Source organism: Conger conger, chromosome 9 (genome assembly GCF_963514075.1).
Source record: "Conger conger chromosome 9, fConCon1.1, whole genome shotgun sequence".
Classification (NCBI taxonomy): Eukaryota; Metazoa; Chordata; class Actinopteri; order Anguilliformes; family Congridae; genus Conger; species Conger conger.
In genome coordinates this window covers 57,182,469-57,200,858 of record NC_083768.1, presented here as the reverse complement: position 1 = coordinate 57,200,858, position 18,390 = coordinate 57,182,469, and the positions used below count along the sequence as shown (strand labels likewise).

The following is an 18,390-nucleotide window of genomic DNA, read 5'->3' as shown; positions in this document are numbered from 1 at the left end:
CGTTTTGGGGCTATTGTCCCCCCCCCCCCCCTGTCCGTGAACTTCAGGGTCCATTGTGCCCCCCTCCAGAGAAAGCCAAAGGCCAGCCGTGGCAGGCTAAGACTAACATTAACAAAACCTGCCACTGATTGTGCTGGCTGCTCTCTCTCTCTCTCTCTCCCTCTCTCCCTCTCTCTCTCTGCCTGTAGGGTTGTTTGGGTTTGTTTTTCTGTTGTTCGGTTGTTGTTTTTTATTTTTATTTCTATCATTTCTGTTTCTGAAAAATGTCCCAATAAAAGGCGATCTTAAATCTCTCTCTATCAGTCGCGCTCTCTCTCCCCATTGTGTGGGGGTAAGGGATTGGGATGGGGAGGGGGGCTGAATCAGAATCCTAAATTAGGAGGCATCCCGAGTCGGCCCAGCCGGTCATGCGTGAGGGGGGGGGGGGGGGCGACCCTCCGGGGGGGAGGGGGAGAGGGGCTGGCCTCACTGGGCCCTAAAGCACCGCTGGGGCAGGTGAATCAGGGTAATAGACAAGAAGGGACATTTTAGCTCAACTATGAATTCATCTGAGTAGATTACTGGGTGGGAGAAGATATCCTTGAAAATTGTGAAAATTATAGCCCTGCACTTTGGTTGCACATAGACTTGGAGATTTTGAGAGTTATGTAATACCAGTGTTTGTTAGATAAGGACTGGAGTCACTACCAAAACAGAGCAAAATGAGTACTTGTTACATATTCATAAGCTGAAAGGTAACATTTGAGGGTTGGGGAGGGGGGGGGGGTCCAAGTTTTTTGGACAGAATGAGTCCTCTGCTCGTTCCTGAGGTAACTGAACTGTCCGAAAATAATTCGCTTTTTTTTGACAGACGTCCTGCATTACGGTCGGCCAGCGGCTCATTATGAAGTGAATTTCGGAGACCGAAAAAAGGACAAAAAGAGGGGGGGAAGGGGGGACGACGACGTTAAAAAGCTTTTCTTAAAACTTCCCCTTTTCATCCAACACTCCCCCCCCCCCCGTCATGGAAAATGTAACATGGGCCTTTGTGGGGGATTACAAACGCATACAGCCCCCCCCCCCCCCCCCCGAGACCCCCCCACCACACAGGCTATTATCTCCATTACGCCGGCCGGGGGCCCCCGCGGGCCAACAATGGCTGAATGGCGACCGCGCGGGGGGAAGACACGCCGCGTCCCGGCACGGCCCACAGCGCAGGCCGCCGAGAAACACACACTGCCCTGGGGCTGCACCTTTTGTCTCGCTAATGGAAGTTAAACTCTCCCTCTCCCTCCCTCTCTCCCTCTCTCACAGCGCTAACAATGCTAACGCCCTCCGCTGCTCCGGGCTGCCAGGCTGACTCTCGGTCCCTGGCACCGGGCCGAGTGGGAGGGCACACTGTGAACACGCAAACGCTTCCGCTGGAGCGGCAAACAAAACCTCCGACTCCGCCCCCACCCCCCACCTTCAGAAAAACTATACAGGCTAATTAGGCCAATCACCCCTGCTTCCAGTGGGCATTAGGCCAATCAGCACTGCTTACAGTGGGCATTAGGCCAATCAGCACTGCTTACAGTGGGCATTAGGCCAATCAGCACTGCTTACAGTGGGCATTAGGCCAACCACCACTGCTTACAGTGGGCATTAGGCCAATCAGCACTGCTTACAGTGGGCATTAGGCCAATCAGCACTGCTTACAGTGGGCATTAGGCCAATCAGCACTGCTTACAGTGGGCATTAGGCCAATCAGCACTGCTTACAGTGGGCATTAGGCCAATCAGCACTGCTTACAGTGGGCATTAGGCCAATCAGCACTGCTTACAGTGGGCTCTACAACGGTTTGTGAACCCCTGTGTCTATGAACGTGCTATCATTGTGGCTTCATTAGGAAAATCAACCTATTAACCATCGTTAAACTTTTCACTGTTAGACTGGTTAGTCCAATTTCACTTTCTTTATTACTGAAAGCATCTCTCATGTCTTTTGTTTTCTTATATACTATGTCAGAAATGACATGAATATTTAATCGTGTCAGGGAAGCCCCATGACAGCAATCGGGATCCTGTGATCTACAGTTCCTTGATTGAATTGGGCTGTTTCAACAGTCAGCATTCAGAATTTACAAGCTCCCCAAAACCACCAGGTCAGTGATCAATATCCAATAAAATCTCCAAAATGAGTTTTAGGAAACCGCATCACTGCCTCTCAGCCGTTTGCTATTAAAGTTACGGACAGCTGAAGGGACAGTGATTGCCAATTAAGGCCCAATTAAGAAACAGAGGCATCAGGGGTGAAAAAAAAACTGGACTTGGACTTGGAATAAAAGAACTGATGGTATCTGCTCTGTGATTATTTTGCACATTATTGGAAGTAGTGTCTCGTTTGTCTGTTTGTATACGAACTGAAATATATAGCTGTATGTCCTTCTTCACGATGCCATCTTCCTTCTCTTTAACCTTGAAGGGCAGGTTTTTTGGAATGTTTTTTCAAAATTCTGAGTGGGTGTGGGTGAATGCCTACTGCTTTCAATTATCGGTAGTGACTGTGACATCGGCATTAGAATGGTCAGTTAAGAAAATTCTAATCTCTGGTTCCATCTCGGAGCTGGTCAAAATTGGTGTCAGCCCGGCTTCAGATCTCCTCTGTTGATATTATTACATCGCCGCAAAAAGCCAGGCCAGGTGAGGGGGGCCATGTGTACCTGTGTCAGACACCCAGAGAACGCACCTTTCTGAGGCAGTCCTGTGCCCAATAAATCCGGATTCAGGATCGGTTTTCCCAGGAATTAGTGCCACTGTTTCAAAACCACAACTTCAGCTGTTTTTGCAGCAGGGAAGAGCAGGTTTTCCTTAGTACAGGTATCCAGCTAACTCTGTAATCCTGCTTTGTGGATTTTTCACTCAGTGCAGTTATCCAGCTAACTCAGTAATCCTGCTTTGTGGGTTTTCACTCAGTGCCGTTATCCAGCTAACTCAGTAATCCTGCTTTGTGGGTTTTCACTCAGTGCAGTTATCCAGCTAACTCAATAATCCTGCTTTGTGGGTTTTCACTCAGTGCCGTTATCCAGCTAACTCAGTAATCCTGCTTTGTGGGTTTTCCCTCAGTGCAGTTATCCAGCTAACTCAGTAATCCTGCTTTGTGGATTTTATTCAGTGCAGTTATCCAGCTAACTCAGTAATCCTGCTCTGTGGGTTTTCACTCAGTGCAGTTATCCAGCTAACTCTGTAATCCTGCTCTATGGGTTTTACTCAGTCCAGTTATCCAGCTAACTCAGTAATCCTGCTCTATGGGTTTTACTCAGTGCAGTTATCCAGCTAACTCAGTAATCCTGCCAGGAGAAACAGGGCCCAAGACATTGGGGAGCAGTGCTGATTTCACTGGCTTTGGCCTGAGGCCTGATTAAATTGTAGCCTAATGCTCTGACATCACCGGGCTGTCTCGGTAGATAAGACACGATGGAACAGGGGGGGTCCCAGAGGAACAGGGGGGTCTGAGGAGTTCAGGGGAGCACAACAGCTAAAGATGAGCTGAAACAGAAGTCAGAGCAGCCCCTCGCTTCCCCGTTATGACGTGTATGACGTGAGCGAAACGAATCCTTCAGGGGGGGGATTCCTGAAGGACGGTGAGTCGATTTTACTGCCGATTTGAGCGGGAAGAAATAGGGCGGAGCAGGATCCCCTGGCCCTGATTTTGGCTGCGTCGGCTCAGAGAGTTCAGATCCCACCGTTCAAAAACCCCAACTGTTCCTGACACTGCCGCGATACACAAAACAACTGCATTGTGGGTCAATGATGAAAATCACCCTCTGTGAAAGTTTAAGCCAGTAAATATATGAATATATATAAGTATATCAATGAGTTGAGCGCTTTTTCAAGTGTCAGAAATTTCCGCCTGTAAAAATAGAACATTTTTTTGTGTCTGTACACTCTATGTGGTTTTGTGTGTGTGTGTGTGTGTGTGTGTGTGTGTGTGTGCACTCTGTATGATTCTGTCTGTGTGTGTACAGTCTGTGTGGTTTTGTGTGTGTGTGCGTGTGCATTCTGTATGGTTCTGTATGTGTGTGTGGGGTGTGTGTGTGTGTGTGTGTGTGTGTGTGTGTGTGTATGCGTTTGGCCAGATTTGCGCCCACCGATCAGACCCCAGATCCCAGCGCAGATCACACAGCCTCTCGGCGGCTCATGAATGTGATTTCACAGAGGGGGAGGGCCCCTCCCCTGGAGCATTAGCGTTAGCGTTAGCGTGGACACACACGATGAATAGAGTCGTCGTCTCTGCGGCCTGCGCCCCACTCGCGCGGAGATCCCCTGGATTAACCCTCGGACATGGAGGGGTGCCTTGTTGGATTAAAAACCGGGGGCGTGAGCGTGTGTGTGTGGGGGGGGGGGGATCCTGCGCAGCTGGGGGGATTACCGCCCCCAATAATAAGATGTCAGTCGGGCAGTCCCACGGTCGATCGGAACAGTCTTATGGAAATGAGAGCGTGAGGGTTTAGGGTGGCTTTTTTTTTTGGGTGGGGGTAGTCTGAGGTCATTGTCTGCCCTGTCTCTCCTGGCCACTGCACTGACCGATAGACCCCCCCCCCCCCCTTCTCCTCTCAGTATTATTAAACAGACCCCCAACCCTCAACCCCCACCCCCCATCGCTCTCCTCCCTCCATCCCTCTCTCCCTCTATACCTCCCCTGGTCCCGCGCAGAGCAGGAGCTGCAGATTCTCTTCCTGCTTGTGTTCGGACACTAAGCCAGCCAGCGTTCACGGGGGGAGGGGGAGAGGGGGGCAGGGGGTCTAAGTCCAAGCACCCAGAGATCTGCATTTACTTCCTTTAGACATGGACAAAGAGGTTTTGGGGTGGGGGGGTTGTTTGTCACAGCAAACATTAACTTGTACACTGATACATATAATTTCCCTTGTGATATTTTTCTCTAAATTTCCACCTTGAGCACAATCTGGGTCTAAGATGGTTGCTAATGTAAATCTACTGTTTGGGGGTTAGGTTTCCAGGAGGCCCAAGTTCACTGCTTAAGCACAGCTTAAGAGATGTTTGCTTCCTGTTTACTCACGCTTTTGTGACTGTTAAATTCCCTCTTAAATGCACAGTATTTCATCCTCAAACTGCTACCACTTTCCTGAACAGCGACAAGAGTTTTCGCTCGGAAAAGATGTAACACCAAAATGGTCAGAAAGCGCCGTCGACGTCCAGGCCCGTTCCTCTCGCGTATTGAACCAGAAGGAAGCTAATCGAATTAGTCACGTGACGCGTCACGGCCAAAAAGTGAAAAGCGTCGCTAGGCCAGAATGGGTAAAGCGTAGCTTGCTTATAAATACTGAAGTTGCTGGGCAACCGTCAGATCGCTGAGGAATTGTAGTTTCCCCAGTCTAGCTGCCCATCAAAAAAAGGGTTTACAAAGGAATATATCTATTCACTATTATACATTTGCCTACAAGTTATGCCACTGTCAACTTCAGGTGGTAGCATTTTTAATAATAAAGGAATACAACTTTTCAAATAAAGATACGAACAACATATGCAGCCTATCATCATTTAGTTCTGAAGAAATCAGAAAAGTTAAAAGGCATACATTTTCTGAGGTTTAATTGATTTAAGTGATCCTGGAAATTGTATATCTTATATTTTACCAAAAAAAGTAATATAATATATAAATAAAAACTTCTCATATTACTAATGTATGGTGAGGAAAATGTAAAAGTAAGATTAAAAGTAATTAAGTAAGTAATTGTAGATTATTAGTGGCTAGCAGAAATGCCTAATTAATTTACCCGAAAGAAGCTAAATTGTGTGAAATGACACCCATTCATGCTAAAAATAGCGAGCAGGTCCTGGTTAATGAAAGCCACGAGTGACAATACTGTGTTAATCCAAACATATGCAGATAATGGCCGCCCAGTATTGGGCCATTCATCGTTATGCATGGTTTAATTGCCTCATTAATTAGGTCTGAATAACCACCAAGCTTTCAATGGACGGCAGGGAGTACATATGTTCCCTTATCAAGGGGGGTGGTCCGGATAGAGGCTAATTGATGATTTGCAATTGCAATTGACCAAGATAATGCAAACAGCGACTGAACATGGTTATAACTCCGTTAATTGGGCGACCAAAGGATGGGTACTTTTCTTTCGTCTGCAAAAAAAAACTATTCTAATCCGCTCACAAACGATACGTCTTTGTGATTTGCATGTCAACATTTACCTTCAATCCCACTTTTTCAAACCTTTGTCTATGTAAGGGTTTATCTCTAATTGCCCTGTCATATCAGACTCGATGTATACCTTAACAAAATGAACCGTTAGAGGCTCGCGCGAGATGTGGAACAGAGCGCAAAGTGGTTATTCTTGAACTTGGACCCGTTGCTTTAGCTTCATTTATATTTATATTGGTTCATTTTAGCACCAGAATTAAGGAAAAGCAGATTTCACCCATTGAATCTATATTGTTCATTGTTTTTTCTTCTTGTCATTAAAATGTAATTCAAAGCCAGTTATAAAAGGACATGGTACAAAGTCACACAGAGTAGGCTATGACTGTGCGTAATTCTAATTTCTCATCTCGTGTATTGTTCAACTGTACGTGTAGGCTAATCACAAATGGAACTATTATCGCATGAACCGTTAAATCTTCATTGGTTACCTCGCAAAACTAAACAAGACCCGTCACAAAAACGTCAATATCTAACCTCCTGTCTCATTCACCAACGAGAATTTAAACCATCTCTTCTCGTTCGCTGACAAAGTCGTAAATGCCGGCGCACAGATCCAACAAAACTTTATGATTCGTGATATTACGCTATAATTCCAGGAGCAGATTTCCCCTTTAATAACACACTGTAACAATTACATTCGCAGTATATCGTTGTCCCTGCGATAATGTGGCTGATCATATGATCAACCAAGGTGCTGTCAAACAGTATTGAACATGAAAGGCGCTACATAGGTATCCTGTTTTCCAAACCTTACTGTGTTTGACGGGACAGGCACCAGCCCAGAGTTGCTACATGATGCTGAGTTGTGAGAGGAAAAACTTGGAATTAAACGATGACCAGAAAATGAAGCATCTTTCCGAAGTGAATCGAAGGCGGTTCTCTTTCCGACAAGAAACAAATAGATCACAAATCATAGCTTAGGGTCTTTTTGTCAGAAAAGTATCTTTAAACATTGAAATCCTCCAATGCTGTGTTCAGAAACTAAGGATTCATGCAGTTGTCAACTTATTTGCTTGCTAATTCACAAAGGGTTTGACAGACAAAGCCCCCGCAAAATTAAATACATACAACATTTAATCTGTAATTATTCTTTAAATTACGTGATGGTAGAAAACGTCTGTCTGTTTCCACTTTGGAAAACACAACGGTTGTGTTATAATTATCTTGGCAAAAGCTGGCAGTCGAAGAATAACCATTATTACCTCCGGTCACCGATCATCTGACGCAAGGCAAGTTTTGTTCGACGTACCGTTCACTAACCCAAAACTAAAGTTTAAAAAGCCGACTTACTTGAACAGATTACCGTCACCAAAAGGCTCAGCAGTATCCGCGGCTGGTTCATCTTTGTAAACAATCCTTTGCCGGTGGATGGAGGAAAGAAAGATGTTGAGATACACTAACACTATATAAAATCGCCGACTCCCCTTTAAAAGGTTGTAACGCTTAAAAAGAAACAATTGAAAAAAAAATCCAAAGCCGCAAGCGTCAAATCTTTCTTATCTCAAAATAATATTAAACTATATTAAACTTAACAAAACATCTCTGCGGCTATTTAGACCGTTGTCCAGCGTATGCCCGGCGAAGGCTGCTGGTCACGTCCAAAGCTACTCTGATAATAGCCCTTGTCCTTTTCGCTATTCAGGACCCCGGCGCGGACAGCGGAGATCAGTTATTCAGCGTTATTGTTGTCTCCGCTGACACCCGCGGTCAATGAATGGACACAGATACAACAGCTTCGCCGTGCCGAGGCAGGTTGGTCAACAGCGAGCCAATGGCGGACCGGCTGGGGGGCGAGAGGGGGAGGCGCTCCGTCCGGCCGAGGGAAGATTGATATTCATTTGAATAGAGGCCCGGTCACTTCCCCACACCGCTGCGCGAATTTGATGTCACTCACAGGCATTCAGAGCGGGGGGACGACGACAGCTGTGGCCACAGAGAGAGGCTTTGGGGATCTGTTTGTGCTCGGTCACTGTTTGGGTATGACTCTGAAACACGGACACTGTCTTGAGATGGGTCTGTTGCCGGGTGACGGCACGACGAGAAACTGCGGCTCTTAAAAAGTTTTTATTCGATTGAGGCTGCTGATTCGCCCCGCAATAGCTACATATCAAGGACAAAGTTTAATTTCACCAATTCCGTGCGCAATTTCAGCCTGTGTACTGCGAGCCAGTCAAATGGAAAGCACACAGAGCATATCTATCTCAGGAAACGTGGACAGGTGCTCCTTATTACCTGAATTACCTCCTCGAGACAATAGTGGGAACAAACACGCAAATGAACACCGGCATGAGCGCAGATCACTGAGAAACCCAGTTAGAGGCTCTAGGGATCGGCAACGAGGGCCGTATCTGTTTCTGATTTTCAGCCCACCCACTGTCTTAATTACTTAATTAGCCCGAACATTTATCCACCCATCCATTATCTGAACCCGCTTATCCTGAACAGGGTTGAAGGGGGACTGGAGCCTATCCCAGCATACATTGGGCGAAAGGCAGGAATACACCCTGGACAGGTCGCCAGTCCATCGCAAGGCACACACACCATTCATTCACACACTCATACCTATGGGTAATTTAGACTCTCCAATCAGCCTAACCTGCATGTCTTTGGACTGTGGGAAGAAACCGGAGTACCCGGAGGAAACCCACGCAGACACGGGGAGAACATGCAAACTCCGCACAGAGAGGCCCCGGCCGACAGGGATCCGAACCCAGGACCTCCTTGCTGTGAGGCGCCGAACATTTATGCCATATGATATTTTAGCTGAAAGCTATTAATAAGCACATGAACGACTGCTGAAGCCTCTTCTTGTATCCCTGTATGAAAAGGTTTACTATCCTGCCTAAACCCCATACCTGGCTCTCTCAACCGGCAAGCTAGTCATCCCCTGATTTAATTGGCTTAATAAGTGTTCTCTCCCTCTTCACCTCAGCTCGTGTGTGGTGAGTATTCTGGCACAAAATGGCCACCGTTGCATCACCCAGGTGGTTCTGCACATCGGTGGAGGCTGAGATGAGTTTCCCTCTCATCACTAAGGCAATTTGAGTGTCTAGAAAAGGGGCGACATTGGCTCAGGAGGTAAGAGCAGTTGTCTGGCAGTCGGAGGGTTGCCGGTTCGATCCCGCCCGGGGTGAGTCGAAGTGCCCCTGAGCACTGACACCTAACCCCCAAACCACCTGGTTGGTGCCTCGCATGGCAGCCACTCACCATGAGCGTGTGTATGAATGGGTGAATGAGAAGTATCAATTGTGCAGCGCTTTGGATGAAGGCGCTATATAAACACCAACCAAGTGCTGTATACATGCAAGGAATTCATCTGCCTAATTAAGAACCAGTGATGTTATGTGCGAAAACCTGAATAGTGCAGACGTCAGGGTGGGTGTCAGAGGAACCAAGCGCAGACTCTGGGGGAACGTGAACAACGGTAGGCTTTCATATAGCAGGCAAGAGCGAAATCCAAGATGCAGGCAGGGTAAAAAAACCAGGGAGTCAATCCAAACAGGGCAGAGGTACAAAAATCACTGTCCAATAATAAAGTCCAAAGCCAGGCAGGGATCAAAAACCAGGAAATCCAAAAAACAACAAAACAGAAAAACAGATGGGAAACCGGGTCAGAAACTAGAACAATAACAGGGTACGGGTATGGGTACAGAGCAGGTAACAGACTTGACAAACTAGCAATGAGTTACAAACAGAGGCAGGTTAAATACAAAACCGATGACCAGACAAGGAACAGGTGAGACCAGACAGGAAGGAAACACAAATAAGGAGTGGGAGGCAGGTGAAAGGCATGAATGGCAGAACAGATTAAACAGACTATGGAAAGCGTCAGGGGACAAAACACACAAAACACAACGTCAGCAATGCTGAAACACCACAAGTCATGGTGGAGAAGTTAGAGAAAACATCAGACCGGTTGTTTTCAGTGCTAGGATAGGTCATTGAATTAAGTGCACACCTCATTTCCTTGTGTAGGGAGATCGGGGGTCCCTGGATTAAAGGATCGTGTACGTGTGATTAGACAAATCCGACGACAGGATGACGTGCCTGGCACAGAGGGAGCCTGGGTGCTTCTGTTTTGAAAAGCAGGGACATCTGCGTCGTATTTGTGTCGCCTTGAATTTCACCAGGGCTCCATATTCAACAGGTTTAATTACGTCATGACCTACACCCCCCCATCCAGCACCTGTCTGATCACCCTGCGATCACCCAGTGTGACCCAGAGTAACTCAGAGTAACCCAGCATGACCCAGCGTAACCCAGCGTGACCCAGCAGAGGCTATGCCCCCACTGGACTGGAGCCTGAGAGCCCTGATGTAAAGAGGGACAGATTTCTCCTGAAGTTCCATAAATGAGAAAGCACACAGCCCCTGATTCAAGTCCAGGAGAACAGGTCTGCGCACAACGTCTGCACACAACGTCTGCACACACGACTCGAAGCCAGTGTACCGCACGGTGCTGAGGAGAGGTCTGAAAAAAAAACAGACATTCAAACTGTGTCATTCTAACTGCATTTCCCTTTCTGCATTTACCCCCAAATACCCCCAAATACCCTCCAACCCCCGCTACGCATACACACACCCACCCACCTCCCCAACAAAGCCCCCCCCCAATGTTATTTTTCACTCAGCCCTCTTAGTCCCAGTCGACACAACCAATTAATGAGCCTTAGCATATCCATTAGCATTAGCATAGCCATTACCATTAGCATAGCCACGATGGGGCTAACCCCCCCCCCCGACCCCCCCCGACATACATCTCAATAGACAGCCCTCTTGTGAAAAGAAGCGAGTGTGTTTAATTAGCCGCTCTTCTGATTCCTTTCAAAAGCCATGCAGAACAGACCTAATTAGGCCAGGGTTTAGGGGGAACACCCGGTCTATTATGAGAGAGAGAGGGAGAGAGGGAGAGAGAGAGAGAGAGAGAGAGAGAGAGAGATTTACATGTTTCTCGTCCTTGTTTTGTTTGTCGTTTCGTGTTTTTTCACTAAGGAACAGAGTCACTCCTGTTATGTGCCCGTATCAAAGACCTGCGCTTAGGTATTTATTAGACTTAGTCTTCTGCTGCTGTAGCCTATCCACTCAGAGGTTTGATGTGTTGTGTGTTCAGAGATGCTCTATTTGCATACCGCTGTTGTAATGTGTGGTTATTTGCGTTAATGTCACCTTCCTGTCAGCTTAGACCAGTCTGTCCCTTCTCCTCTGACCTCTCTTATTTACAACACAATTCTTGTATCATTTACATAATATATTTCATATCTTACCCCACTGACATGTTAATATACTGTTTTATAAAGGAAACCCACCTCTTTGGTGTACAAATCTCTGTTGGCCATATACACCCAGTGACCACTTTATTAGGTAGACCTGGAAACTAGCGTGTTAATGCAAATATTTAATCAGCCAGTCATGTGGCAGCATCTAAATGCATGAAAGCATGCAGACATGATCAAGAGGTTCAGCTGTTTTTCAGACCAAATGTCAGAATGGAGAAGAAATATGATCTATGTGACTTTGACCTTGGACTGTTTGTGCCAGAAACGGTTGATTGAGTATCTCAGAAAATGCTGATTTTCTGTGATTTTCACACACATGAAACACAACAGTCTCTAGTCTCTAGTTTTCAGAGAATGGTGCGAAAAACAAAAAACATAACAGTGAGCAGACTGGTCAAAGCTGACAGGAAGGTGACAGTAACATTTTCGGTTTTTGTTTCTGTTACTTCGCCTGTTTAGACTGCCTGCTTGTTTTCAAGCTTGTGTCTGTGACAAATATTCTCTGGATTATCTGTGTTGTTAACGTTTGCCTGGATATCGAACCTTTGCCTGGACACTTGATTATGAACTGCTTATTCTTTACCATTCCTGTTTGCTGGTTATCGACCCCTGCCTGTCTGAACTACGACAAAGTTAATAAAGACTTTAACTTTATCTCGCTATTGGGTTCATTGTTCTGGTGCCTGACAAAGTCTAAAACAATAGGTCTAATAAACACCTAATAAAGGACTCAGTGAGGGTATATGCAGTGCCTAATGAAGATGAATGGCCAGGTTGAATGGATTAGGATGTTCCCTGGTCTGAAGGCTGGCATTAGAACTCACGAGGTGTTACAGGTTAAAATGTACTGGTTAATATTAATCATTGTTAACAATCATTAATAATAATAAAAATTATAATAAAAAAGATTTGTACTATTTTTTGTTTTTATTATTATTCAGTGTAATAAATAAAGAATAATAATAACAATAATAATGAAAAGAATAATAATAATTATTATTATTATTATTATTATTATTATTATTTATTATATTGAATAATAATAAAAACTAATAATAATAAGAATAATAATAAGAATAACAATGTTAATTAACTTACTAGCTCATACTTTCCAGTCTGTTTGCCCATTAGTATTCTGATTCTATACAGATTATGGCCAAACTAGTACCTCTTTGCACTGTTCAAAGTGTAACCCTACTGTAAAGATCCTCTCATGAAGAAATGGCCAGCTCACATCCATCCATTTTCCAAACCGCAGAGCAGACTCTCTCTATGTTTAAGTCCGGGCTCAAATCTTACCTATATAGCAAATCCTCTAGTTGAGGGACACGGCTTGGTGTTGGCATGGATCGTAGCGTCACTGGTGGACTAAGTGGTCAACACTGTCACTATATCATGGCGTGGACCCTCTGTGTGGAGTGCATCTAGCCGTGGTCTGGTGCTGATCGCCTTATGGTCTGTGTCGGTCCCCTGCCTCTTGTCCCTTAGTTACGCTGCCGTAGTGTTATTCTGCCGGAGTTTCTCCTCACTGCACACAGGCACTTCTTCCCCCCCCTGCTTCTCAATCTTTCAATTTTACCACTTTTACCATCCACTAATCATCTACCATCCACTAATCATCCACCATCCACTAATCATCTACCATCCACTAATCATCCACCATCCACTAATCATCCACCATCCACTAATCATCTACCATCCACTAATCATCCACCATCCACTAATCATCTACCATCCACTAATCATTGTCTTGTTTCTGCCCTCTTCCCCCTGCTCTGGGCAGGAGTTACAGCTCGACTGAGCCTGGATCAGCTAACCAGCCACTTCTGCCCTCCTTGTGCCAAGAACCGGACCTTTTCCCCAGATAATCATCCTCACCAGGGTTAAGTGAATCAGGGACCACACCTGTGTGTATGCACCTGCTTTCAATAACCTACATCAGCATATGTTCTACATCAGCATATGTTCGACATCAGCATATGTTGAGGGATGTTGATGGACTGGGTGTTTTTGGCTCACCTGCAAAGCACTTTTACCAACTGGGAAACTGACAGTGTTTGTTTGTTTGTTTGTTTGTTTGTTTGACACATTAAAATAGACACAACCACGGTAACCAGGGCATACATTTGACATTATCATGAAATGTCAGCTAAAATGTCAGATGGCGCAAACATCAGGTCAAATTAAATAACTTTTACTCAAGTCCATGTTCCAGATTTGGCAGGGTCCTGAGTTATGCTTAGTGTAGTTATACTTAGTTAAGTCAGTAGCCCTGCTTTGGGAAACAGGGCTCTGGTGAGGTGAGTTCACAGTGTAATTAACTGCTTTAATTGGTCAATTAAACACAGAGTAACAACAGAAACCAGCAGCAGACCCTGTGGCTTTCCAGGACCAGGAATTAAGATAACTGTAATACAGGGATAATCGACTCCGGCCCTCAAATCCAAATCCAGCCCGGATTATCTTTTCTTTCAGGTAATTAACTGAACAATTTGTGCTTCTGATTTGGTGCTACTGGCCAGACTGTCTACACACCTGACTCCCAGGTAAAGGGAGGGTGAACACACCTGACTACCAGGTAAAGGGAGGGTGAACACACCTGACTCCCAGGTAAAGGGAGGGTGAACACACCTGACTACCAGGTAAAGGGAGGGTGAACACACCTGACTCCCAGGTAAAGGGAGGGTGAACACACCTGACTACCAGGTAAAGGGAGGGTGAACACACCTGACTCCCAGGTAAAGGGAGGGTGAACACACCTGACTCCCAGGTAAAGGGAGCAGTTCTCTGACCTTGTGGACCGTGAGATGCTGATCTCTGGTGTAACAGGCGGATGCAAAAGATGGCGGGTTTCTAAGCTCCTTGACCACTGAGTCTAAGATGGCGGGTTTGTCTGCTTCTTGACCACTGAGTCTAAGATGGCGGGTTTGTCAGCTGCTTGACCACTGAGTCTAAGATGGCGGGTTTGTCAACAGCAGGTTGAGGGTTTGTATTTCCAGTCCATGGTAACGGAGGTCGTTAAAATGGCCGCCGAAGAGGACAGTGGTTATAAGTGCCAGGAGAGCCCTCGGCCCCCTCATCATATTACAGCCTAAAATGGCCCCCATGGTTACCCACGGCGACAGCCACATGTACACCCATTTAACATGTGCACCACTGAACTGCAAGTGCACCGTTCAATATGTACACCCAGTGAATATGTACACCAATGAACTGCCATGTTGGACACAAGCTAAAAGTAATTGTTAAATCTGTGTTTTTAAAAATGATGTGGTACAGCAGGTTATATGCAATAGAATTCAGACCCCATATCTTACCATTTCTGCACACTGACAATCAAGAGATGTCCACTTCTTTCAAGGGGCAACATTACACTGAAATGACTCAACTCATATTTTGGCATCAGTTTAATTGGCCATTAATGACCGTCTATGATAAACTCCAGTTTAATTTTTATGGAAGCACTATGTCCGCTAATTAACGCCTGTAAGAGAAGGTTTCAAGGGCCGTATTTTTTTCAGAATTCTAAATCAGTGTTCTAGAACTCCGATGCTTCCAGTTAACGGTAGTGATTGTGACATCAGCATTAGAATGTTCAGTTAAGAACATTCCAACCACACATTTGTGACCTCACACCTGAAAGGGTCCATTAAAGTGATTCAGAAGCGATTCAATGCGCTGGTCATTGAACCAGGGGCGGGAGAAGACCCGGAGTGATGACAGGGGACACAAGGGGTTTGGCTGCAATGAACTGTTCTGTAAATCACTGATCATCAAACCTGGCAAATGGCAACCAAAAAAAACTTTTATTCATGTACATGTGGAATTTTTTACATTAACATATTATTTAACCCCCTCACCTCCCACCCCATCCCTAAAACTCTGGGGCCTGTTCCACGAAGCAGGACTACTGAATTATCTGAATAACTGCACTCAGTAAAACACAAAACACAAAGTGCTGTGCTGGGTTTTACCGTGCGCTCTTAACTCAGTAATCCCAATCTGTGAAACAGGGCCCTGAAACTTCGAGAGGTCCATCTCAGGAACGTTGTGTGCTCCTCCAACAGCGTGCAGGTCTTACAGATTCTCATTTATTTATACTCTGAAGCTTTGAGACGTTCATCTCAGGAAGGCTGTGTGGTCTTCTGAGTCTCAAACAAAAGGAAGAGGCTACTTTTGAACAGGAACAGGAAGTCACATGGTGTCAAAGTTCTGCATCGGGGCCAGAGAAGACAGCGTGTTCAAAGTGCTCGTCGATGCCTGGAGGCAGAGAGGAATAAAACTCAGATAACGTATGTGAGTGTCTGCATTTGCATGTGTGCATGCATGTGTGAGTGCGTTTGCATACATTTGTTTGTGCACTGGAGTGTGTGTATGCCCATGCATGCGTGGGTGTGGGTGTGACTGTCTCTCTCTCTCCCTCACCCTCCACTCCTCTACCCCGCTGGCGATGCGCTGCTCGGTTTGGGCGATCGTGTCCCGCCCCGCCTGCACCCTCTGGGCCAGGGCAGCGTTCTCCTTCTGCTGCCTCTTCAGCTCGCGCCGCAGGAACTCCCGCTGTTTCAGGTAGTACGGCATCACGAAGCTGCACAGGTCCTGCTCCGGCACCCCACTGGGACGCCTGACACACACGGCACGCAGAGCCAAGATGGCGGCAGGCAGAGCCAAGATGGCGGCACACAGAGCCAACATGACATGGCGGCACACAGAGCCAACATGGTGGCACACACAGGGCACACGGAGCCAACATGGCGGCACACACAGGACAAAGACAATGAAAATGGATAGCGACAAAGGGAAGAGGCATAGGGAGAGGCAGTCAGACAACATGACTGAGAGCAACGTTATGTGTCTGCAGGCCAGGGTACGTGGTGGACAGGTCAGAGAACATAAACACGGTGCAGGTGAAGAGAGGTGCAGGTACGGAGCGACAGCGGTTTCCTCACCACGCGGGCTCCGTGCTGTCCCTGGACTCCTCCTCCAGTCTGTCCAGCTCCTCCAGCTTAGACTGCAGGTTCCCCTCCTCCATGATCTGCCTGATGTCATCCTGCAGACAGGAAGTGACACAGGCACACACAAATTCAGAAACACATTTCTGCATAACCAGCAAGGCATACCTTCCAAAGGACTGAACAAACTCGCTGGGGCCCAAATTTTGGTTCAAATGTCTTTTATCACCGCCAGTTCTGCTCCTGGATGTTCATTTATAGTCTCCAATACTCATTCTTAGTTGGTATTAATAAAACATAACCAATATGGGTGCAGTTCAAGGATCCAGGTTCCTGTGGGCATCAAAAGGTTAAAAGGAAAAACTGATCCTACATCCTCCGCACTGGTTTTCAGACAGTCTTTGTGAATACAGTTGTTGATAATGATGATGACGACGTGGATGACGACATGGATGGCGACGAGATAATGACGTCACCTGGACTGCGGTCTGTAGTTCGGAGACGAACTGCCGGTGGATGTCCTCCGTCAGCTGGGGCTTCTGTTTGTAGAACGGGTGAAAGGTCTTGGCGAATCTGTGAAAGCTTCAGAGAGACACATCAATTTAGGGGTTTCCTTTCAGAAATATTTAGCTAGCTAGTTAACTTAAGCACAGCGTCAATAAGGACGGGATGCTTGCAGACAATTGCTTCTTTAAGTTAGCATCAAAGCTAATTTTGACATGACGTTAACTGCGGTTTTGAATGCACCCTTTTTAGTCGGATCGAATGATCGCTATAAATGAAAGAAGCGAGGACCATTGGCTACACCGTTTTTAAATTGCTCATCTTCAGTCCGTTTTTACAGCTCGACAATGTGGATATGTTGTCTTACACTGGTTCGCAATTGATAGCATTAGCAATACTTTCAACTGTAACTAGCTGGCTAGTACTATTCCGTACACTAACATTAGCTACATTAAGATGAACTACGTAAATAACGTTTGTTAAGGACAGCTTGCTCAAAAGACAACGTAGATTTTTAAAAAATAGTATAACGTTAAGGTCACTGCTGTCCTCGTCCAACCGGCTCGTTAACTAAGTTAGCATTAAGTAACATTAACGTTGACGTTACCTGGCGTCCGCAATAACTCTTTGCAAGCTCTTCTCCATAACTTTGTCAAAAAGCTTGAGTCTGTTCGCCGACACGCCCGCCTTGTTTTCACTGTTGTTACTCAGGTCTGTAGACTGACCCGAAATATCCTTGTCCACCTGGTTTTCAATAGACGCTTCATTCCCAGTTTTTGTTGATATTTCTTTTTTCTCCGGTTCTGCGCTCACCTCCATGTTGTTTTCGGTGTGTTGTTGTTTGCAAGTACGCGCCAAACCTTTAGCACCGCCTACAAACCAATAGAAAGGCCCTATTGGCTTGTATGACACATTCACCAACCCATTTATTGGCTAAATTTGCTATCAGTTCAGAAACTTTTCTCTGAGCGCAGAGCTTCTGTCGTTCAGGATTGGTAAATCCACGGGGCAGAGCTGTCACTCTCAGGCAAAGCCCGCCTTTTAAAAGCGCAGTGCAGCGGTAGCTGGATCCAATGCAAGCAGTATTTTATATATGTCCATCCATCCATCCATTATCTTAACCCGCTTATCCTGAACAGGGTCGCTGGGGGGCTGGAGCCTATCCCAGCATACATTGGGCGAAAGGTAGGAATACACCCTGGACAGGTCGCCAGTCCATCGCAGGGCACACACACCATTCACTCACACACTCATACCTATGGGAAATTTAGACTCTCCGATCAATTTTATATATTTATACATATATAATATATATATTTATTTTATTTCAGAAAGAGTGACATAGACTCTTATCTCAAGTTGTTTTCCATATAAAAGGGCCTTCTAGAAGGAATTATGGCTAAGAACCTAAATTGTAATTTGCCTGCAGACAACTGCAAGAAACAGCATTTCCCCTTTGTGAAA

The 18,390-nt window shown here is 45.9% G+C and overlaps 1 protein-coding gene across 1 annotated transcript; it reads right to left on the bottom strand.

Moving 5' to 3' along the window:
• Positions 1-15,343: 15,343 nt before the first annotated feature.
• Positions 15,344-17,826, bottom strand: si:dkey-6i22.5 (polyamine-modulated factor 1). Its single transcript, XM_061256227.1, has 5 exons — positions 17,534-17,826; positions 16,899-17,004; positions 16,420-16,520; positions 15,899-16,094; positions 15,344-15,733 (listed from the first exon to the last, which is right to left on the bottom strand). The coding sequence occupies exons 1-5, from the start codon at positions 17,743-17,745 to the stop codon at positions 15,668-15,670; spliced, it is 681 nt and encodes a 226-aa protein (XP_061112211.1). The 5' UTR covers positions 17,746-17,826; the 3' UTR covers positions 15,344-15,667.
• Positions 17,827-18,390: the final 564 nt, after the last annotated feature.